The sequence below is a fragment of the Rhinolophus ferrumequinum genome, chromosome 25 (genome assembly GCF_004115265.2).
Source record: "Rhinolophus ferrumequinum isolate MPI-CBG mRhiFer1 chromosome 25, mRhiFer1_v1.p, whole genome shotgun sequence".
In the NCBI taxonomy this organism is placed as follows: domain Eukaryota; kingdom Metazoa; phylum Chordata; class Mammalia; order Chiroptera; family Rhinolophidae; genus Rhinolophus; species Rhinolophus ferrumequinum.
The window spans coordinates 36784602-36808836 of NC_046308.1; the positions used below are offsets into that span (position 1 = coordinate 36784602).

The following is a 24235-nucleotide window of genomic DNA, read 5'->3' on the forward strand; positions in this document are numbered from 1 at the left end:
AGGAAAAAAATCATTGGCCCCAGAGGAATCTGAGTAGAAGATCTAAAAGAGAACACACAAACCCATTTGCACAGCAACTCCCACCAGCAAGTCTTTCTTTTCATTGGCAGTTTCCCTCTCCTAGTGTCCTCTCTCCCTAAGAGGTGGGAGCTATCGTGCCAGGCAGACACCCCTGCCCTCCACAGTTGTAGTGGAGTCCAGGCACTCCTTTTGCTTTCTGCCTGCTGACTCAGGAGGGATCTCACTCCTGAGGAGGGATCACATGGCCACTCCCTCCTCTCCTGGCAAAGCCACAGCCAGCTGGGGGTGCTGGTAAGCCCAGAGAGAGAGGGAAGAGAGGGAAGCTGAAGAACTTTTGCAGATCATGCACATGCCTAGAAGGGCTTCGTGTGATACCTGCAGCAAGGTCAAAACAGTTTTGTTCTACAGTTTAGGCATAATAGTGAAAATGAAAGACAGCACCAGAAAAGAGAGTGTCAAAGAAATGTACTGGATTTTTCCTAATATAATTTGTTAAAATCCTAAGGCACTTCTCAAAATCAACAAGGCACTAGAAATATACTTTTAAAAGATTTTTAAAAAATTATTTGGCCCTCAAGACACACTTAACTGGATCATTCAGAATCAGTGGGGTCTGTTCTCTCCTTGTCAATTTGTTTCCTGTTCTGTCTGGTTTCAAAGCTTTCCAAAAGATAACCTTCATTAACAAACTCCCTTATACACCTCCCTATGTGGGGCTTCAATTCTAGGAAGTTGGTAAAGAAAGGTCCATCAGATATAAGGAAAAGCAGCTTCTGCACTGGACCCCAAGTACCCCATTAGCCACATGTATCCTTTCTCAAGGGGAAGTCGTAGTGTTGCAAATCAAAATGAGCTCTGGAGTGATTATCAGCTAGATAATGACAGTGGACAATCTAAGCCTCCATTTCTTTACCTAGAAAATGGGTACAATAGTAACTTCCCTTACAAGGTTGTCATTATGATTAAATAAGATAGCACAGTGTTGAGCACATAATAAGCTCTCAAAATAGCAGCTATTATCAGTAATAATAAATAATACCTCAGAACTTATATTGTGCCCACAAACTAAGTACACAGACACTCTGTCTTGTCTTGGGTTTGCCCTTCTCATTTGCAGTAGTTTCCTATAGCACTCTTTACTGAAAGAAATCCCAATTAACATCCTTAGCAAATTCCCCAACATGGGAGTTATTCACAGAAAGGCAGATAAACATTTGATGTAGGTATTGAAAAAGAAATTCATGAATTAGGAAGGATTGGAGAGTATTTGACCCCTTCAATCCCTTCTTAAAGGCTCTTAATCTGGGTTCTAGATATGTTCTATACCCTTATTTGTAAGGACAACAATGTAAACAAACTCTCAGCCAACTGAGAATCTACCCACTGGGTAAGGTTCCCAGAGAAAGAAACAAGTAACAGTTCAGTTTCTAGAGGGAAAGGTGTTGAGCACGTGAAATTGATCACTTTGTGGATCTCAAAGGAAGTCTGTTGTGCAGCTAAATTAATAAACTAAGAATTTCAAAAGTCCAACCCTGAATTCTACCTACTAACTCACCCATCATGCTCACACAAAGAATGGCACAAGCGAGCTTCTGTGTTATGTTCTGGAGGGAAAGGGGAGTCCACTCCCTCAGCCCCTCTACTAGCCCCACGACCATTATGAACCAGGTTTACAGCGGGTTTTCTCTGCAGATCAACTAGAAGAGTTTCCCCTTCAGACAGCGGAGGAAGGGCAAAGAGGGAGGGAGCCCAGCAGTTAACAGCTTGTCACTCACATGCTAAGGATAAGAAGAAAAGAAGCATGGAGCAAGCTAGAAAGTTGGTGACAGGCAAGATGAAATGATTAATTTAATTACACATCCCCCCCTCACCCCCCTTTCTCCTTGCTCCAGAATGACAATTCCTGGGCTTATGCAGAAGATAGGCAAGGGAGAACCAGAAGCTATGCCCTGATACCAATCTTCCCAAGCTGGGGGTAAAAAGGCACCAAGGGTCCACCAGAGGCTCCCGAAAACTGATGTCACAGTCCAGGAATGGGACACTAGGGCTCTTCCTGTCCTAGCCCTATTAAAGTGTGTGCTTGATACTAGCTAGAACAGGGGTACAAGAGGCTCGGGGCCACAGGGCAAGTTTCTCAAAGTGTGGTCCAAGACCATCCGAGTCAGCATTACTTGGGATACGTGCTAACTGTGCACATTCCTAGACAGACCCCAGTTAATGTGACTCTAAAATCAAAAGAGGGGCCCAGGAATCTGCATACTGAATCAGCTCTGCGTGTGACTCTGAAACCATGGAAAGGCTGAGTTACAGTGCTTTCGAAACCCAGTCTCCCAAGTAGGCTGGCAGCTCATCATAAAGGGGATATGAGCACTTACCCATGGCCATAAAGGAAGAAAATATTAGAACTTACATTCTTTTTATATCACCCTTTTAAATTTTCTGCTTAATTGTATAATACAGAAAATATTTAGTACTGTAGTGCATGTGTAGAACTGATATAAATACACTTACATATTATATCGGTGGTACATGCTCAAAAAATTTTTCCTGACAGGTTTGCCACCAAACTGGAGTATCAGTGACTTCTGGTGCAATGACTTCACCATCTAGGTGGGAAAACAGTGAGTGGTCTCTACAAATAGCTGCACTGAGCTTACATTAGTAATCAGTGACACGTTGGAAAAAGAACACACAGATTTGGGCCTCCAACTGCATCTCAACCCTGGAGTAAGAGGGAGCCAAAGAATTGCAAAGCATGGCACGCCCGCATTGTGGAGTCTTTGCTTGAGTCTGCAAGTCACTCACTCACATTCCTCTTCACCCTGGCTTGCAGGAGGATGGGACCGCTACCAGCAGGAAGTAGAGACGGTAGGAAATGAAACTTACCAACCATCCTGCCAGTTGTCTAAATCTAAATCTCAGCTATGGCATCAGCAGAGATAGTTTGCTGAGCTATAATTAATAACCCCTTCCTCAGGCAAAAACGGAGAAATGCAGCAGAAGGAGAAACACAGAGGAGGTGATGGTTACACCTGCAGACAGTTCTGCTGACAGCAATAAAAGCGGTCAGGACTGCCAGAGAGAAGCTACAAAATGGGAAACTGGGGAGGGAGGTGAAGAGAGAAGGGCCCACCTGCTTTTCAGCCCTGCTACCAAACGTCAGAGCTTGGCCCAGACGTAAAAAACGGTTCTTCTCTCTCCTATCTGAACACCCTATGTGCTGTCTTCCACAGACAGTGCAATCCCTAAGCATATGTGTATGTCAATCAGTGAAAGGAGAACACATGAGGGGCGGTCACAGATCAAACCATTTCCATTAGCATGAAAACGTCAGGAGATTAACAGAGGTACAAGGGCTAGTCAGTGGTCCTCAATTTGGGGCACAGTCACAGGATCCATGATCATAGGCTGTTAGAGCTCGCAAAAAGCCTTAGACAGTTATTCATGTATCCATTTACTCATTTAACAAATATTTATCGAGCACGTACCATGTATCAGGCTCTGTACCAAGTGTTGGGTACACAATAGTAAATAAAACAAAGACAGTCCCTGCTTTCATGAAGTTCAGGGACTAGCGAGGGAGACAAACAACCAAGCCAACAAATAGATACATGATTAGTGCTAAGATGGAAAATAAGCTGGGAAAGTGAGGACTAGTATTTATGTGACTAGTTTCCCATGGCAACTAAGGAATCATCACACATCACATCTCATGGACTCGTTCATGGCTCACCCTAACCAAGGTCTTCAACCTACAATTCTCTAATAACTCAACAGTCACCTTCCGCTCACCGCACAGGCTTAGCGCACGTCTACTGTTTACTGACAATCATAATAATAAAATCTACCATTTACTGAGTGCCAAACACAGTGCTAAGCACTTTTCTCATTTTATCTCATTTTGATCCCCACAACCTCCACAATGTAAATATAGTTATCTCCACTTTTAAGACAGGAAACAGATTCAGAGAGTATAAAATGATTTTGTGAAACAATCACCGCCACTAAGTGGTAGAGCCAGAATTTAAAATAAGGGCATTCGGTCTTCAAAGCTTTCCTAAGTTACACCTGACAATTGCAGAGAGAATCCTGTCTCTGCCACCAGCACCACACCATTGGATCAGAGGATCTCTGATTCCACCATTATCCGTCAGGTGTCTGTCTACCGTGTACAAGGCACAGCACCAGGTAATCAGTACCTGAGAAGCCATCTCATCAGAGGAAGGACTCGGTCTCTGTTCACTACCCGCAAAACTTCTGCCATGAGAACACTCCTGAGGAGAATCCTCTGTCAACAGATGGCTAAACACTCGTGGGCATCTATGCCTGTGCATGCTCACACACGTACACATGCCCGTGAGTTTATACGCCCCTCTCTCTCCATTGCTTGCCAGCCTCCGAATTTAACTCTGATTCTATGGGTTGGAACCTTTCTCCTCCAGGACACTTGCTCCCCTCTGCTTGTCACAAAGGCCAAGGCACAGCGTGTTCAGCAATGAGCCACTGCATGACAACCCTGCCAGGGACGGAGCCCATGTTAGGAAATAGCATCCCATGCCTCGTGTGTGCTGGGATCTCCCCAGCGGCCTGCTCAAACAGCTCTGGAGTCAGAACAAAGTCCATCATGAGTGGATATAAGACGTGTACACACTGAGTCAACAGCTCCAAATGCCTCACTCATAGGTCCCTATCACTGGAAGGGAGATATCAGCACCCCCCAAAGACTCCAGGGCATCTTAAATCAGGTAGAATATACCATTCTCTACAGCGCCTTTCTCTTGCGACCTCTAAGTTCTTTACCAACTGACGTAATTTACCATGAAAGAGGAAAATAATGATCCTGGCCAGTTATGAAGAACCTGGAGAGCCATGTAACCTCCTTGGGAGATACACAGTGAGTCCCAGTCAAGTATTCCACCCACACCAAAGGCCACCAGCCTCTGTCCTTTACCTTCAGCCTCTTGCAACAAATCACTGTCTCCCTCTTAGCAGGAGGGAACTATTTGGCAAGGAACTACAACATCCCCAAACATAGGAGCCAATCCCAAAAGCACTCTCGCCTCTGTCAAAAGCCCCAGCTAATCCCAACCAGCCAAGAGTCAATCCCTCATGCCCTTATCTCCAGGGGCCCCCTGCCACCTACTTGGCTCGTAGAAAGAACAGCTTCTTCCTCAGGGAGGAGACGTGGTAGTGACAGGTCTGCTTTACAGCCGTGCTGCACGAGACGGTCTCGGAGTGCAGGTTGTGTACCATGCTGGGCCCAGGGGACAGCCCGCCATATGGCAGCTGAGGCCTCGAGGGCTGGGGGCTCACTCCGGAGCTGCTTGGACCTGCTGCCTCTGCAGCTCCTTCAGCTGTCTACCGTGGCTCCTGCACCTGAGCTCTCCCTACCCTGATGGTCAACACAAAACACAGGCAGGTGGAGGGCCCAGAGGGGGAAAGCTTGAGGCTCTGTGCTATCAGGATCCCTTCTAACTTCAGCCTAAGCCACAGCTCCAAACAGAGCCCTTCTCCATCTTTCAACACCTGGCAGCACTCTGGGCACTTGGTGAATTTCCTCTCCTCCTTTGTCCTCAGACAGGGAGGATGGAGCTGTACCTGCATATGATGTCAGCTGCTGGTGCAAGAAAGAAGGGGAGGGCTGGCAGGCACTGCTCCCAGAGGGTTTGCTACTTGGCTCCTTCCTCATGGTGAGGGAGCTGACTACACAGATCACCTGAGTGTCCATGGGGCCATGGGGAATTCAGTGGCCAAGCAGGTAGATGGAGCTAGAGTGCTCTGGAAATAGGCTATTTTGGGACAGTTTCTAGGATAGAATAAGCAGAATTGAAACATTTTTCCATCTAATAGGAAGACGTGGCGGGATCTCAGTAAGAGGCCTGCATTCTGGCCTTGCTTCAACTCCAGAGGCCTGCCCTTTATTCCATTATCAAATTCCTTTATTCCTGCCTCAAATTCCATTATCTTGGTTTTTCCATTTGTTCATTCACGAATTCTGCAAATATCTGCTGAGCACTTACTGTGTACCAAACATATATGTTTCTATCAGTTTCTATCCTCCAGGGCCTCATGGACTAGTGGGGAGACAAACAAGTCAACCAAGGAGTACACACCATGGGGCACGTGCTAGACAGAATTGACCACAGCCTACCACGACGCCTATATGACAGGCATGAGGAAGCTTGCCCTCCCTGCCCCACCTGGAGGAAATGAGGGTGAGTTCTAGTAGGACATGCAAAACATGAACGTCTTTTAAACTAGTCAGAGAAAAGGTGATATAAGAAATCCCCAAATTAATTACACCCAAACCTCATACTATTCCCATTCCACCTTTCTTGATCTAAGGGGACGATCTTACCAGTATTTCCTGTTACGCAGAGGAAGTCGATCCTGCTGCTGTGAACCTCCTCACCTTCCTGCCACATCACCTGTGAACTGCGTCCATACCCGTTACCATCTCCTAGTCAAAGCTAATCCTTTCACCTGTGATCTGACCTATCTTTTCCCGGTCACATCCGGAAACCTCGCTTCCTCATCTTTCAGTACCTACCTGAGTAAGTTGGAATCTCAGGACTAACTGAAGATCTCCCTTCTCTCTCACACTCTATGTCCAATCCATCACCAAGTTTTAGATATTTTAACCTAAATATATCTTGAATTCACCTACTTTTTTTTCTGCATGACAACCATCCCAAGTCCAAGCTACCAATAGCCTTTGCCTGGACTATTATGAAAGCCTCTTAACTGCCCCAGCTGATCTCTCTGTATCCACCAGGGCTGCCTCCATCCTTTGTCTGTATTGTAATCTCTTCAGAAGGCAAATCTGATCCTGTCACTTCCCCTCTTAAAGACTTGCAATGGCTTCTTGAGGCTCCCGGCATACTCAAGTCCTTGCAACGATCAACCACGCTTGCCCCATCTTATCTCCTCTCATCTGTCTCATCTCACTGCTTCCTTCTCACCTCACACTCATCCTTCTGGTCTTAGCTCAGCCATTACACCCTCATCCCTCCCCACTCCTGTCCAGTCCAATTTCTTTGACACACCCTCTCATGGAACCATGTTCCCCTTCCTTTAATGCATATATCCAAGTTTGTATTTTCTATGCTATACACTCAGTTGAGTTAATACTGTTGCCTCAACAGACTGACGACTCACAAGTACATACCGTTTCTCCAAAAATAAGACCTAGCCAGACAGTCAGCTCTAATGAGTCTTTCAGAGCAAAAATTAATATAAGACCGGGTATATTATATTTCATTATAATATTATATTAAAGACCCAGCTTTATATTATAGTAAAATAAGACCGCATCTTATATTAATTTTTGCCCCAAAAGACGCATTAGAGCTGATGGTCCGGCTAGCTCTTATTTTCGGGGAAACATGGTAGTACATAATTGGTAAATGTTTATTGAGTGAGTGAATGAATGAATGATGTCCTCTCTGAAATTATCATCCTTGACCTACAGGCTTCTACTTCAGAGATTTAGAAAGTGCTTGTGTGTCCCTATATTAAAATAAAAATTCTCCCCAAATCACCACTGCCTGGTCCTCTAGTTATGATCTCTGTTTCTCCTCTTCCCAGGCAAACTTCTAGGATGAATTCTCCATGTTCAGTCTCTTTGTCCTCCTCTCATATATACTCTTCTAAAACTTCTCTACGGTCACCAGTGACCTCCTAATTGTCAGTGCAGAAGATCCTTTTTAGTTCTCATCTTACCTGTCTCTACACTCTTTGACTTTTCTTTCTTGCTTCCGTATTTTAGTCTCCTGCTTCTCTTGGCTTCAGTGGGCAATCTTTTACAAGTTCTTCCTTCCTTCACCTCTGCTTGAACTGTGCTAATCCTAAGATTCTTGCCTCAACTACCGCCTCATATCCAAACAAGAAACTTTAGTCCTGTCTCCTGAGCTTCAAACGGGTATAGCCAACTGCCTAGTGTACCTCCACACTTACATGCTCCATAAGTAGTTTAGACTCTACATGTCTAAATTAAACTCACTGTCACTATCTTCAAATTGCTCCCCCTTTACCCAATATTTTAATAATATAATATCAATGATAATAATAGCAAGCACATATATAATAATAGCCATGTGCCAGGCACTCGTACTATTCTAATCATCACACACACTCAATCCTCAACCCTATGAGGCAGGAACTGTTATTATACCCATTTTATTTATGAGGAGAGTGAGGCACAAAGTGAAGTGATTTGCCCAAGATCACACAGCAAGCAGTGGAAGCACAATCACAACCCAGGCAGGTATTTAACGTCTGAGACTATGCTACCTTTTATTTGCTGCCCAAGCGAGAAACGTTAGATCTAAGTCTTGTCAAACCTATTTAATAAATTTATTTAATTGGTTTTTCCTTTTCTGTCCTTTTGACCATAATTCAGAAATCTGCCCATCTGGTCTGTTTAAATATCACATCAGTAAGCTGTCCCTTCCCACAAAACTTAAGACTGGTCCCAAAAAACTTTGGTCCACCACATCTTTTTCATTTTCTTTAGAGCATTTATTATACTACTTGATGTTTTCTTATTTTTTTGTTTGTATTATCTATCTCCCCTCATTAGATAGTAACACGAGAGACAATAATTATCTTGTTCATAGCTGTACCCCCAATGCCTGCAAGAGTATGTGCTCAATAAATACTTATTGAATGTGGGAACAGATGGGTAAACAATGGCCACATCTATCCTTGGCTATCTGTTTCTACTGTTTGCCCCTGAAATCCATCTTCCACACTAGGACCAAAGTGATTTTTCTCACAAGAATATCTGAGAGTGACCTGGGCACCCTCTTCCTCAAATATCCTTTTGTGGGGACAGAGCCAGGAGTGCAGTTTCCAGGCTCTCACCCTCACATGGAAAGGTGCTCACTCGGGTAGGAAATGGCCATCAGCTGTGGCTAGTTGGCCGTCAGCTGTAACCAGTGAGCCATTGGCCACTAATGTAACTGCCGTGGCTATGCTAGCAAAAAATGGGGGCTAGCAAGACGATGGTGGCTGAGCTAGCAAGAGCGAACTGCAGTTAGCACGGCGGACTGCAACTAGCGAGTGAGGTTGGTTGGTTGGTAGAGAAGCAAACAGCGGGTTGCGTATTGTGGGGCTCCTGATTCCTGTGTCTCCAACCCAACCGCCAGTGAGAATACAGTGGTGTGACTCCCCTATCTATGGCTGCATAGGTGTTCCTTTTTGGCCTCACCATGTCCTGAGTTCTTACGTGGGGAGTGGGACCAGAGACCCCGCAGGCCACCCTGCATGACAAATGGCGCAGCGAGCAGGGTACGGTGCCGGCCAAGGCTCCCCGAAGGGCGGTGGAGCAGTTTTTGCGTATGAACACTCAGTCTCAGGAAGACCAGGAGGAGCAGCTGCTGGAGAGCTGGGCCCCCGTAGAGGGATGGGAAGACATGGACGTTTCCCCAACCAGTGTAGGCTGGAGAAAGCGAAGGTCGTTGTGGCCCTGTGGGCTGAGAAGTGCTTGCTGAGGCCCTCACCCTCAGGTTAGGGGGACTGGGAGCCCTCGCCCTGCAGAGAGGGCACACGTTGTGGGGTTAACGCACAGCCCTGGCGAATGACTCAATCAATTGATCATTAGTATCTATATCTGACATTTTGGGGAATGGGCTCCATCCCTAATTTGATAGACCGCTTGACTGTTTGCTTGGGAACATACCACCATGTAGTGGAACTGGCGGATGTTTGCTTTTGTGTCTCGACCGGCCGCCATCGAGAATATTAAGCACCTTGACTGTGAGTCACTGTTGTTCCAGCACGGTACCCTGAGAGGCCCAGAGAGAGTGGCAGTGCCCCAAGAGCCCTGGCTGAGTCCAGGAAGTCTGGCTGTGCCCAGAAGGACTGGTGGTACCCTGCGAAACCATGGCTGTGCCCAGAGAGACTGGCTGTGTCCAGGATATTGCATTCACCTCCAAGCTCCTCGCACAGGGTCCCTCGCAGAAGACGCCTGTCGCATAGATTGTGAGGTGAGACCCTATAGGGATGGAGTGTGGGGACAGAGCCAGGACTGCAGTTTCCAGGCTCTCACCCTCGTGTGGCAAGGAGCTCACTTGGGTAGTAAATGGCCATCAACTGTGATTGGATGGCCATCAGCTGTGGCTAGTTGCTAACCAGTGAGCTGTAACCAGTGAGCCATTGGCCACTAATATAACTGCCGTGGCTACGCTAGCAGCAAATGGGGCCTAGCAGAAAGATGGTGGCTGAGCTAACAAGCGCGGATAGCAGTTAGCAAGTGAGGTTGGTTGATTGGCAGAGAAGCGGACGGCGGGTTGCGGGTCGTGTGACTCCTGCTTCCTGTGTCTCCAACCCAGCCACCAGTGAGAATATGGTAGTAAGACCCTCCTATCTATGGCTGCGTGGGTGTTCCTTTTTGGCCTCACCATGTCCTGCGTTCTTATGTGGGGAGCGAGAGCTGAGACCCTGCAGGCCATCCTGCATGACACCTTCACTTGTTTCCCCTCATCTATAAATAAAGCCCCCTCTATCATGGCAGGATGTGACATGGTCAGGCACCTGATTTCCAGCCACTCGCCAGCTACCCACCTCCTGGGATGTGAGCAGCGGCAATCCTGAAGTATCTGTAGTTCCTAAACACGCCTTGCTTCTGCCGCCTCCATGCTTATGTACATCGTGTTCCCTCGCCTGGCAATGCTGTCCATGTGACAGCCTCCTCCTCATCTTGCAGCGCTCAGCGGAGGCATCCCCCGCTCCACGGCGTCGTTGTGGATACCACCACCCTCCTCCCCCCGCCCTCCCTCATCCCAAGCAGAGGAGCTGTGTTTCTCTTGGGCAAATTTCTTTACTTGACTGAGCCTCAGTTTCCTAAACTCTCATACGAAGACAATAATAGCATCTATTTGACATGGTTCTTGAGAGGATTATACTTAAAAATGCACACAAGATTCACTGCACAGGGTTAGGTACTGTCATGTGAGACAACCTGCGGGGCCTCGGCTCCCGCTCCCCACACAGGAACGCAGGACGTGGCGAGGCCAAAAAGGAACACCCACGGAGCCGTAGCTAGGGGAGTCATACCACTATAGTCTCGCTGGCGGCTGGATTCACACGACGTGCAAACTGCTGTCCGCTTTCCTGCCAACCGACCGACTCTCCTCCACTCCCTCTCGACTCCACTCCCCAACGCAGCCGCAGCAGTTATGTTAGTGGCCAGTGGCTCAAGGGTTACAACTGACGGCCAACCAGCCACAGCTGATGGCCATCTACTACCCGAGCCAGCACCTTTCCACGTGAGGCCGAGAGCCTGGAAACTGCTCTCTGGGGCTCTGTCCCCAAAGTACATTAGCAAACAAATTCCTTAGTTTTATTCCATATGTCAATTATTCCATGATATTTTACTTGCTTACTTACAGGTATGTCTCACCACTGGCTGAAGGCTTTTGAGGGGAAATACCATGCCTCAATCAATTGATCATTAGTATCTCTATCTTGACATTTTGTGGGTGCTTAGTATTCTATACATTCTTTCTGTCTCTTCTCTTCAAAGACAGAAGAGTATATGCAGATCTACTAAGAAACTAAAAGTAAAATCTCATGATAGCCAAAATCAGAGGACCAGCAGCTACCATTTACTAAGTATATACTAAGTACTAGGTACTTTACACACGTTATCTCATTTATTCTTTACAAGACTTTTACAAATGAAGAAACAACGGTTGTAGAAAGCTAAATTGTTTCTAAAAATGCACAGTTAAGAAGGAAGATGGTAGTCAAAACTAAATTGGACTGACTTTAAAGGCTTCCTTTCGCTCTTTTCAAATCACCAGTAGACAGCCTCTGTCCATCTTGCAGGCTGGACCCAGGACGCTCCCCAGTATGTAGTGGACACTTCATAAAGGTTTATGGCACATATGCCTGCATGCAGGAATGGATATGTGAAAGAATGTGGTCCTGTCTTGGCACTCGGTCACACCCCAGCCCCGTCCAGGTCTCAATTTTCCTACCACTAAAAGGTTTCCTGGTTAAGTGAGACCACGTTCTGGTGAAAGTAATATTGTTACATAAATGCTCCTTAGTAAAACAGCTCCTTTCCATACAGTCCTGGCTTTGTTTTAAAGTTCCTGCCACTGGGTGACAGTACTAAATAAAAATCTGGCAACTTGAGAAACCCTAACAATTGGTCTAGTTTGGGCTGAATCTGGGAACTAGTGTTTTTTATGTGTACTCCTGACTTCACCTAGAAGCATGAAAATGAATTAATGTCCCATATTCCATTACACACACACACACACACACACACACACACACACACACACAACCTTGGGCAGTTAGATCTATTTTGCTTTCTACTGCAAAACTAGGGGGATTAGTCCTATCTCTGAGACAATCCTCATATCCCATAAATTGATTCTTTTCCTAAAATCAACCCGTCTCCCTGACACACACCTGCCCAGGAAATGGCTATCTCCCAGCACCCACCTACACTCTGCCCCCAACATGGTTCCAAAGGCTCTTTTCCTTCAGGATAGAAACTGATGTGAATGAGGAAAAAATTCTCAGAAGCTCTTAGGTATGGACACCACATGAAGGCATTTCACCCTTTACTGTAATGTGGACATTTTCTAGATTATAGTAGGGCAGCTATTTTGTCTCTAAATATTACATCCATTCTGAACCTTGTACAAGAAAAAGAAAAACCAATGTTTTATTTAACCAGTGGAAAGTATATCTCATACTGAAGGATTATAATTTTGATCTTTAAAAAAGAAGAAATCAATGTTATTATTATTTTTTTGCCTGATCTGTGAAATTATTCTTCATCCTTTAATTGACCACGTGGTTTGGAGAATTAGGTGGTCACTGAAAAGTGTGCAAATTACTCACCTCATACTTGAATATTTTCAATCCGTGATGATAGTACCTGCTCTATCTGCTTCCCAGGGGCGTGGTAAAGGATAAATGAGATGATGACAGGAAGGCCTCACCAGTGTAGGAAATGCTGCCGTAAACAGAGCAAGGAATACAGCCAGATCTCCATTGCTGAGAATCTCCCCAGGATTAATTTCTCACACTCGCCCCACATCACAGGCCATCACAGACCCACATCTGAAACACTCCAGAGTCTCTTAATTGGGTAGAAACATATTAGAAAAAGGATTAGGTGCAGGGTGTAAGGGTTTGCTCTGTGCTGTGGCTAGGTAATTAATGAGTGCTCTGGGGACTTACTCTCTCCAGGAGAACCCACTGGCTTAGAAGAGAAAAAAGACTTCACTCAGAACAGCTATGGTAACACATACCAGTCCTGAGTTTCTGAGGGGGGGATCCACAGGGACTGCCGTGGGAAGCATCCTTCTGCTCAAAGCTCTCTCTGTTTCCTATACTACCAAAGTGAGCAAAACTAGCTCCACTTCCACCAGGAAGAGTTTAGGGAGCTGTCAGTAGCGAGTGATGACATCTAGAGGATTTGTCTTGGCAGAGGTATAGATAGTGGGAGATCTTCTATAACATTTGATTTGGTTAGGGGAGTGGGCAGAGAAAGAGCTAGAATATAATTTATATCAGCATACAATCCCAAATAGCGATCATGGCAGGGCTCTCTAATTCACAGCCACGTCCTAGAGTAAGATAAAGTTGCCATGGGGAAAACACAATTCAGCACTTATTCGTCTCTCCCAGGAATGCCCCAAGTAGAAGAGACAAATTGAAGGGAGTTAAGGAGTTGCCAATCATGGAGCTGATAGACAAGGAGCAACTGAAGACATCATGATCAGAAATACTTCAGATGTATGACGCACAAGCACAGGGAAGGGAGTTGTGCTAGGGGAACTCTATGGCCCCTCCTAACATTGAGAGTACAGTTGTTGAAATCCAGAAAGCATTGAAAAGAGAATGTATAGGCCACTCTAGAGACTGAGAGAACTGCCATAGGATCACAACTGATTACGTATCTTAACAAGAAGGATTAGTCTTTGCTCCTTGGGGAGCCCGTGCCTCAGTATGTATTTTTGTCTAAATTGATGAGCTGAACTGTTAATTTTGGTTAGTAATGAGCACAAAATGGAGGTCTAGGGCAGAACTCACAAAACTTTATAACCTAAAGAGATAGGGATTACAGAGGTGCCACCCTTTCTCCCAGGACAGAATCCTTTTTATGACAGGATGGAATCCTTTGTATGATAGATAAAAAAAGTTCTGTCTTTTGTTTGAACTTCTATGGAGGGGATAGTTTATTACTTTGCAAGGCCTATCCCACTGCAGTGCAGCTCTCATCTAATCATGGAAAAGTTCTTCCCTATCTTGAGCTGAAATTCCTTTCACAATAACTTCTCCCCCTCAGGTTCTATTTCTTAGGCTTTCAGATGTTTAGCAAGTGCTGTTACAATCAACTTAAACCTTCTCTTCTCCAGGCTAAACCCCTTTCCTTTCACCAATCCTTATAATAATACAGTTATCACCCTCACCACTTTTTTCTGGGCTCTGATTTATCAATATCCATTTCCAAAGAACTCAATGGCCATGTGGTACTTGTGTCATATTATTGGCTCATACTTGGCTAGGAAATAAAACTCCCAAGTTCTTTTTCCCATGAAGTCTTGTCAATTAGGCTCCCTGTGATAATCCTCCACTTAAGAAACTATTCTAACATAAATTTATAGATATGTAATATAAATATCATATAAGTACATAATAGCACATTGACTTTAAACAAAAAAGTCTCATTGTTGTTTCTACCCATAGTTCTATTTGAAATAATACTAAATCTTGATTCTATCATCTTGGTGTTCTTTACTCCCTCTCAGCTGCGTGTCTGCCGTAAGGATTTTTTTTCTTTGATTTTGTGTCTGCCACAAGTTTGATGAATGAAATAAAAGCAACTTCTGTTTTTTCATCCAGTTTGTTGATAAAAATGGTAAACATTGCTAGACCAAAAGGAGAGCCCTTTGATATACCCACTGACACCTCCTTTTTACTTAACATCAATGCAGTCGATGTCCTCTGGACACCGAAGTTTAACTTGCCACAACAGAGCCCTCTGTCCATGATTCAGAGGCACCACAGGAGGCAGATAGATGCTGGCTGGCCCTCCCAGCCTAAGTGTTTAATGAGTTATACCCCAAATCTTCAAATGAGCATGTAGCAACCTCCTTCTTCTCACTACACCCTGTATAACCAACCTCATTCTCCATTAATCTCTGACCCCAATCCACTCCAATCCTGGTGTTCTGCTGCTATTGGATGCCACACATGCCATCCCAGGCCATGCAGCTTTCCTCAGGCACAAGATACCCCTGCCCTTCCCGTTCCACACTGTACCCAATATTTAAGGTGTGCCTCAAGTCCCAAGTCCATTCTGATGGCTCCCCAACATATTTGGTTTGCCACACATTGACCCTTCCCCTGCTGAACACCAGAGGCGTCCCTTCATGTTGCTCCCTCTCACATTTTGGGTGGGCCTCCTAGCTTTCTAACCGGTCTTGGAGCAGAGATCTGGCAGTCTCCTATTTCTCCTCAGTTTCCCACAGTTCTCGCTCATGGTGGAAGCACAATCTTACTCCAACATTTCACCCCGTCCCCTATAAACTTTTCTTTCATTCTCTCCCTCTTCATTTGATCTTACCTTTCTTCCCGTACCCGAGGACTCAGGAACCTGCTTGAATCATCATCATGGCTGCTCTGCTGGCTACTCTGTTGGCTGCTGAGGAAAGACAGGATATGAACCGTTAAGGTCCAGCTTCTTTCTCAACCTTGGGGGGAGGTCATTTAGACTTCAGCTTGACAAAGAAATGGGGTTACAAAATTTTAGAGATACAAGTTCCCCATGTAAATTTACACAGAGAGTGTACTGACAACAGTGGACAGGAGAAACGACACAAATTTGATGACAAGCCCACCCATCACACCTAAAGCAAAAGAGGAAAATCCTGACCTGTTCTTCCCTGGCTCTAAGATCACAGTGAGCAAATGCCTCCAGCATTCTCTGTACCTGGGCCTCTTAATCTCTAGGACAGGATAACAACCCCATTCTTCAACCTCCAGGGAGACCTTCAAGGAGCTGGTATAGACTGTGTGTGAGGAGGGGAGGGGAGGGCAGGGAAAGATGTGGGGGAGGGGGAAATTCCAGTAGGGCAAAAGATTTGATGGGGGCAGGGGTCACCTGCCCTGCTTCTCTGCCTCCAGGGAAGCCTGAGGAGACTGAGGTAAAAGAAGGATTAAAGGGGGAGTCCTTCTACTCTTTAAAGCCCTATAGGCAAGATGATTACAGAGCTTTCAGTTCACAGATTCTTTAAAATGCTTATATTAAGGTTAGAAGGAATTTAACTGTTCTTCTCGAGATATCTCGATAATATCTCAAGATATCGAGATATTTACTCGAGATAAAGAAAAGCTGTTCAGACACCTCATGGCACTAACTGAACATATAGTTTATGAACAAATAATTTTAATTAATTTCTAGTTATTAACTACTCCGGGCATCTAATCAGCAGTCCCCATACTACAGCCCCGTGGCCAAATCTGGAGCAGCCTGTTTTTTGCACCTGGTGAGTTAAACCCATTTTTGCCTTTTTAAATGATTGGGGAAGGAAAAAATTAGAAAAAGCATATTTCATGACGTGAAAATTATATGAAATTCAAACTTCAGTGTTATAAAGTTTTATTGGAACATAGCCACACTCATTCCTTTATATACTATCTATGGCTGGTTTTTTTTTTTTTTTTTTTTTTTTTTTTTTTTTTTTTTTTGCTACAGTGGCAGAGCTGAGTAGTTAAGTAGTGGAACCATTAGACCAACAAAGCCTAAAACATTTACTACCTGGCCTCTTACATAAAAAGTTTGTAAACCCCTGCTTTGCATAGATTCTCTTAATAATAAATTCCTATTTCCATAAATGTCTCTATAACCCAGGCTCCAATACAACCAAAATTGTTTCCTTGTTCTGACGGAATTGTCCACTGCAACAAAATGCATTGAGCTCTACAGAGTACTTTAGATTCCCAGTAAACTGCAACCTGAACAATCTCATAGGGTAAATGCTTGCTCCAGAACAGCATTGTACACAAAGCATCCAGTTGCTGGCATAAGTAAGAGTGTACACAATCCTTCTCCTCTACAGAAAACATTTGTTTTGCCATTTGTTCACTATGGAGTAGCTATTCATCACTCCCCTTTGCCAGGTCTCATAGACTTCCCTATTAAAAACTCCTTATGACAAAACTGTACTATCGTGTTGTTGACCCATGGGATTTCTTACACTGTGACTGACCTGTTATGCACCAAGCACGCTGGGATATGTGTTATACTACAGTAGGCAATCCAAAGAAGATAGAACTCAAATTTCAAAGCTGACACAACTCCAGAGGTGAGCATCAAGAGAGGAATACCAAGCTAGACCGTTAGCAGCACATGTGAGAAGTAAAAGGGAGGGGTGTCTGGAGCCCAGCGTTTTACACTAACAGCCAACAGGGTTTAACGAACCCAAATGACCAGGATCAGCATTACGTCCTCTTAAAGGAAGAGATCAAACTTGATTTCATTTAAGCCATAATGGGCTGGTTCTTCCTCCCCACCCTATCCTCTCCCTGGCAATCACAACTTAAACTTAAGTTTAAAAAGAGACGCCCAGAGCTAAATGACCATGTATCACGGTTTCAGAAAAATAATTCTGAGCTGATATTAGCAAGATACACCACTAGATGGCACTGTTGACTTCCAAACCAGAACTGTAAGGCGGCCAACCCATCTTGCACTTCTGGAACCAAAACTAGAACCAAACTCTGGTGCCCCCTTCTGGCCTTCCCATTGCTTAGAAAACAGTTCAGATGGTAGAGATCAAAGCAACAATGAATCACCTTCAATTGTTGATTGGTTCTAAATAACTAAGAAATATCAACCTGCATTCATTCAACAGGGATTTACATAATGCCCTCCATGTGCACATAGGCCAACAAGAGGCAGCATCAAGGCGACTGTTAAGTTTACGCTCTGGAATATGCGGCCTGGGATGGAATCCAAGCTCTTCCACTTGCTAATTATCTGACCCTGAGCAAATTATTTAACATTTTTCTTAGCTACGAAATGGACACAGATGTTATAATAGTTCTTACTTTGTAAAGCTATTGTAAGGATTAAAGATTGATCATATACGATGTATGGGTAACAGTGCTTTGTACGTATCTACTACTATACAAATGCTAGGTATTATTATGTGCAAAGCATTATTTTGTGGGTCATAGAAAATAAAACTATGAATCAGACAAGGATCCTGCTCTCAAGATGTTTACAATCTGGAAAGTCAATATAAGTAACTACTTTTAAAAGTAGAAAATGGTGACTCTTAAAAGTAAATATTAAATACTACAGAAACAGAATAAAGACAGATCACTTCTAAGGTAGGTGAGAGAAGATTGTCTCAACAACAAAGTTTTTTACACTTGAAATTCGGATAGATTCAAGAAAAGCAGAAGTGAGAAGAAAAGGCATTCCACTTTAGCTCCATTTACCAAACATTTATCATGTACCAGACACGGTGCTAAGAGATGGGGACGTAAAAGCTCCCAATCTAAGAGGCACAAGTATTCTCTGTGTATTGCGATGCAGCAACACTGGAAGGAATTGGAGCAGCTGCAGATGGCAAATTTCTGTTGTGGGGTTTGTCAGGGAATACATCAGAGAAGTGAACACTGAACAGGAGGGACAGCAGATAAATCCATGGTGGAAACAGCCATTGACTGCATGGGCTGTTCCAGAGCCCCCAGGAAGGGCTTGTTCCTCTCCTTCCATAGGTGGAAGCTGGTTTTCAACAGACTTAAGTGAGTGAGATGGATGCCATCCATTCCTGCACTCAGTCTCATGAAATAATATTGTTTAGCAGAATTTCCAGAGACTCAAACATTGCCTCACCCTCTCACATAAACTCCTTCAATTCATCTCTTCTCTGAGCTTTTTCAGATGATACAGGCCACCTGTATACCAGGCAGCTCCCTGAATGAATCTGCAAGTCTTCTGAGGCATGGAAAAAGCATCCACCATACTAGGGTGTTTGTAGGGGAGAACAGAATGCCAGGTCAAGGGCCACATCCCCAACCACTCCATTTTAGTCAAGACCTTAGTGAAACAGTGTGTCCAGTTTGGGCTCTACAGCTTACGGAAGTTGAGAAGAAACTGGAGAAAGTCCAGCAGAGGGCACTAACAGATAAAAATGTCTGTTAGAAAGCCTGGAAAAAAAAAAACCTAGAAAAAAATTAGGATTGGAATGACTTAGCCTGGGCACCAGTATGACTGAAATCCAGCTTAACATTGCAGGGAAGGGAACTTGCATAAGCAACTGTTGCCATTACCCCAAGATAGCAAGAGAAGACCTAAATCCATCCTGTTGTAAATTCAAGCTTCAGATAAAAAATATTGTATAATTAAATTCGGAAACACTAGACTGTGTTACTAAATAAGGTGGGGAAGTGCTTCTTTAAATTCTGAAATATTCCTGAGGAAAAGCAGCTGAGGTGAACCGAATCTGGAATCCTGGTTTTGTTCTCCACCCGCAAGCTACTGCTTAATTAAAGCTAGCCTAGAAGGTCACATTAAGCTAATAACACTGGGAAGAGCTGGGAAAAATCTGTTGTAATCTGAGCCAAAGCACACTTCAGAAAGCAAAAATTCATAGGCTATCCCAGGAAGCTCAGCAATGCAAGCTGGGTAAATTCCTGGTCTCCACCGGAATCCTGATGATTCCACTGATCTCCCTTCCTCCCTCCCCCAACCCTGGACACTTGTAGAAAGTACAGAAAGGTGTCCTTTTGCCCTCTGCCAAGTACAGCATCACCGCTAGGGAGATTGAATTTGGCACCTTTTCTGAGTTGGTGCTTCACAAGTAGAAACAACTCTTTCAGACAACACCAAACAGGTCATGGCCTCCTACACTCAGAAGGGTTTTTGAGAGATTCAGGAGATTCCAAGTACTTATGGGGATGTGTAAACTGTAAATTAGTATTTCCAGAGCCTAATGGAAACCGTATATTTATCCACACTAAGGCTGTGCAGACTAATTTATCACATTTCTTTGCTTTTGGCTGAAGCCAAGCAATCTAGTGTGTGAGCACCAATTATCTCATGCTAATTGAAGCTTCAAACGGCTTAAGAATGGCTTTGATTGATAGGTCTTTGATTAATAAAAATGGGGAAATAAACTATTTTAGGCAGCAGATGTATTAGAAATAGCATGGAGACAGACAAACCTAGGTTTACCCCCAGCTTTGTTTCCTATTGGTCCTATAACTTTGGCCAAATCACTTATCCTCCCAGCCTATTTCTCAGCAAAATATGAACAATAAAATACCATTTATAGAATTGTATTGAGGATTGAGTTCTGAGTAATTCAATCACAATATCTGAGCTCAGAATTTGGGATCAGAAACACAAGTTTTAGTCCTGACTTGGCCACGTAGCAGGGTGATAATGGGCAAATTGTTTAATTTTTCTAAGTGTCAAATGGCTGAAATGGTTGCAGTGAGGATTAGAAACGGTAAAACCATCTAGAAAAACAATCTGGGCCATTAGTAGGTATGCCGTAAATGGTGGACATCAATTTATTTAATATTCAGTTAATTTGACAGATAAATATTTTGAAATATTGAATGCTTGGGAGGAAGACAATATGGTAAAAATGTTGAGAGGCACTAACCAGAAAAGTAGAATCAGTCACACCATCACTGACAAAAGAGAAGGCTGGGTTTTCATGCTGAATTATATGCACCTGTGGAATGACTCTGGCATTTACCATTTCAGTTTAAGTAGAAAAGGTGTATGGGGAAGAAAGACAGGTAACAAAGAAGTAGAGAATAAAAGAGAATAGTTTCTGTTTGTCATCTGGTAAATATAGGAAAGTCTAACAGAAAATAAGGAAACAGGATGTGATTTGGGGCACTGCCGATCATTGCCAGCTTCTTACAAAACATACCTGAATATTTTCAAATACTACTTAGAAAATAACACTCTCGGAGTGAAAATTGATAATTTGTCTCCAAAGTTAGCAGTACTTTCTGCTTAATGGCTCCCATAGGAACCTGCAGCAAGGTAGGAAACTGGTCAAAGATTCAGGGATTCAGAATCCAGCTAAATATCTGTTAACTCAATACAACTGACTAACACCTCTCTGTTTAATAGTTCGTTTACCTCTAAACATGCCCATATCTCTGTCTTTAAATAAAGAAAGGAAGAAAGAGCTTTCTCTCAACTCCTTTATTTCACCTTCTTTCCCCTCAGGGCCATATTTTATTGAAAGAATACTTTACTTGGTGATTGCCAAATTTCTATCAAAACTGTATCAGAACAAGCTGGGAGCTTTACTATGCAGATTCCTGGGCCCCTCCCCAAACTTACAAAGTCAGAGTTTGAACCTGTCCAGGAATGTGTTTTAAAAGCTTCCCAGTGATTCGGGTGGGCAATCAAAATAGAGATCCACTAGACATCACACTCACTGCCTCTACTTCCTCACCACTGGTTCCTGAATTAGTCCATCCCCATCTGGTCCATACCACCACCGCGCCTTGGTTTAATCAGCCAGGACCTCTGTTACTGCCAAAGCCAATGACATCTGTTACATCCGAATCTTACTTGACCACCAGGCAGGTCTGACCCTGATGATTATGCCCATTCTTTAAGCTTCACACTCATGCTTTCTTTGGCACCACCTTCTCTTGGTTCTTGGATTTTGTCCATCTTTTGTTTTCCTCTTTTTTTAGGGAATTTCGTGGACTGTTCTTCTGCTTGGGCCTGAAATGTTTCCCAGGACTCAGTCAGCCACTCATTTAATAAATTATCAAACACAAAGTATGTACCAGGCACTATTCTACAATCTAGATACTGAGAATAGAGCAGTAAACAAAGCAGAAGAGATCTCCAGTCTCAAGGAGTTTCATTCTATTGGGTTCCTTCCTCTGCCAGCTTTATACCAAGGGAACCTAAGTTTCATGGACCCCTGAAATTGTTATCAAAATACTGTGCAATATTATATATTCATGGGAGAGGATTTATAGTTCTTGTCAGATTCTCAAATAGGCCTGGGACCCACAGAAGATTAAAGTCCACCGCAGTACCTCTCGGAGGAATTTTATCCACATCCAAAGCTTCAATTATCATAGGAATGCTGATGACTTCCAAAGATAGCACAGCTTCGAGCTGAGCTATCACTAGCCACATGTGGCTATTTAAATTTAAATTAATTAAAAATTCAGTTCCTTAGTAGGACTAGTTACATTTCAAGCACTCAATAACTATATGTAGCTATTAGTTTCCATAGTAGACAGTACAGATATAGAACATTTCCATCAGCAGAGGAAGCTTTACTGGACATCGTAGAGGTTTCCAAGATCAAACCCAGGATCTGAGTTCCAGCTTTGCCACTTGTTATCTAAGTAATTCAGAGCAGCTTATTTACCTCTCTCTACATTCCTGTTCCCTCATCTGTTAAAATATAAGTAGACCTGTTTTGAAGATTGAACAAGTTAACTAATATAAAGCACTTAACCATATGGTGATGGAAGGAGAACTGACTCCGGGTGGTGAACACACAATGGAATTTATAGATGATGTAATACAGAATTGTACACCTGAAATCTATGTAATTTCACTGTTATTTGTCACCCCAATAAATTAAAAAAAAAAGCACTTAACAAAAAGTGTGGCAAATAATAAGTACCAAACAAACATTAATAACACTTATTTTTATCATACATTTGCACCGGTATTGGGCTCTCCTGAATATCTAACAGGAATCTCAAACTGAACATGCCTAATACTGAATTCACCATCTTTTTCTCCTCTGCTTCTTCTCCACAAGTAAGGGTTCATTCAAACTATAAATGTACCTCTACATCAATTTCACACCAAGTCCTGCAGATTCTAATTCTACTTCCTTACTATCCCTCCAATCCACCCCATCTTCCATCCATTACTCTCCTGCCAGTGCCTTCGAGCCTGCTCTCATCCCTCCTCACAGGTAATGCTTTAATAGACTCCTAACTGCTTTTCCTGTTGCCAATCTGGCCCCACTCCAGTCTATCCGTGACACTGACACAATAACGGTCTTCCTGAAATGCAGATCTGATCATGTCTTTTCTTAAAATCCTTCAGGCTTCCCATAATTTCAGAACAAAGTTCAAACTCCTTAGTTTAGCAATAAAAGCCCAATAAGCTGACTGCTATGTATCTTCTCAGATCCCACATCTCTCACATCCACTCCAGAATTTCACTCTCCACTCCAGTCATTCTACTCGTCTCTGGCATTGGATATGCCTTCTCTTGGCCTGATACATCCTTTTCTCTACTCCTCTCTTTGTTTTATTCACTCCAATTGCTGAAGCGGTACAGTTCAGGGACCAAACCTGAGGGTTCTAGCTTTACACAGTCTTCACTCAAATCTTGACTCTTTCTACCTTCTCTACTCAATTTAAACCTCGATAAAATGGGGACAATAAAAGTATCTTCTTCACTGGAGTTGTAAAAATGAAATACATTAATACCCACAAAACACTTAGAAAGGTATCTGGCATTCAGTAAGTACTCACTATTATAACAATTAGCACCCTTGTAAAGTAGTACCTTCTAAGGGAAACCTTCCTTGATGGCTGCTGCCCACGGTATGGTCCTCTATCACCTGGTACTGCCCTTTATCATACCACTTATCATACTCCCTGAGACACAGTAATTAATTACTCAGCACTCTCTACCTTCTACCACACTATAAGTTATTTGAGACCAAAGATCCTATTTGGTCATTTCTTTCCATTCCTGGTACCCAGCACCATGCCTAGACCTATTAGGTGTACAAATGTGTCTGATAAATGAATACACAAATATCTAGCTTTGTCCTCTCTTCCAGTCACTTTCACTGACTACTCCCTGGCCAATGCAGAAGTACACCTTGCTGAGTACTTTTAAATCTGTACAGATTACACTCTCCCTCCAGATAACAACGTGCTTCCAAATTTTTATCAACATTTGCTGAATGCCTGTGTTGAAAGTAGCCTGCTAGGCCTTACTGGATGTGTAAGGCACCGACTGTGACCTCAAGAACCCACTGTTCAGTATGAATTCCTGATGTGCCATCCATTTATCCACGTTTCCAACAGACTATGTTTTGGACATTAGTGCTCTGGAGAAACCAATTAGAATTAGACATATGTGAGCCTTCCAAATATGGCAGACACTGTAAAAGCAGGAAAAAATTTTGAAGCCCAA

General features: G+C 43.6%; 1 protein-coding gene across 21 annotated transcripts in view; it reads right to left on the reverse strand.

Annotated features, from left to right (window-relative positions):
- Positions 1-24235, reverse strand: part of GRAMD1B (GRAM domain containing 1B) — a 240304-nt gene that overhangs the window by 121443 nt on the left and 94626 nt on the right. For 18 of the 21 annotated variants that reach the window (XR_004422118.1, XM_033098289.1, XM_033098285.1 and 15 more), the window contains one exon: positions 15620-15697. The exons of 2 other annotated variants lie outside the window; for them this stretch is intronic. Coding sequence is in view for 18 of the 19 variants with exons in the window: in XM_033098289.1 (XP_032954180.1) it covers positions 15620-15697 (78 nt within the window). In the remaining variant the exon portion in view is untranslated. The remainder of the gene's footprint in view (positions 1-15619; positions 15698-24235) is intronic. One more of the 21 variants, XM_033098283.1, reaches the window with a different exon arrangement.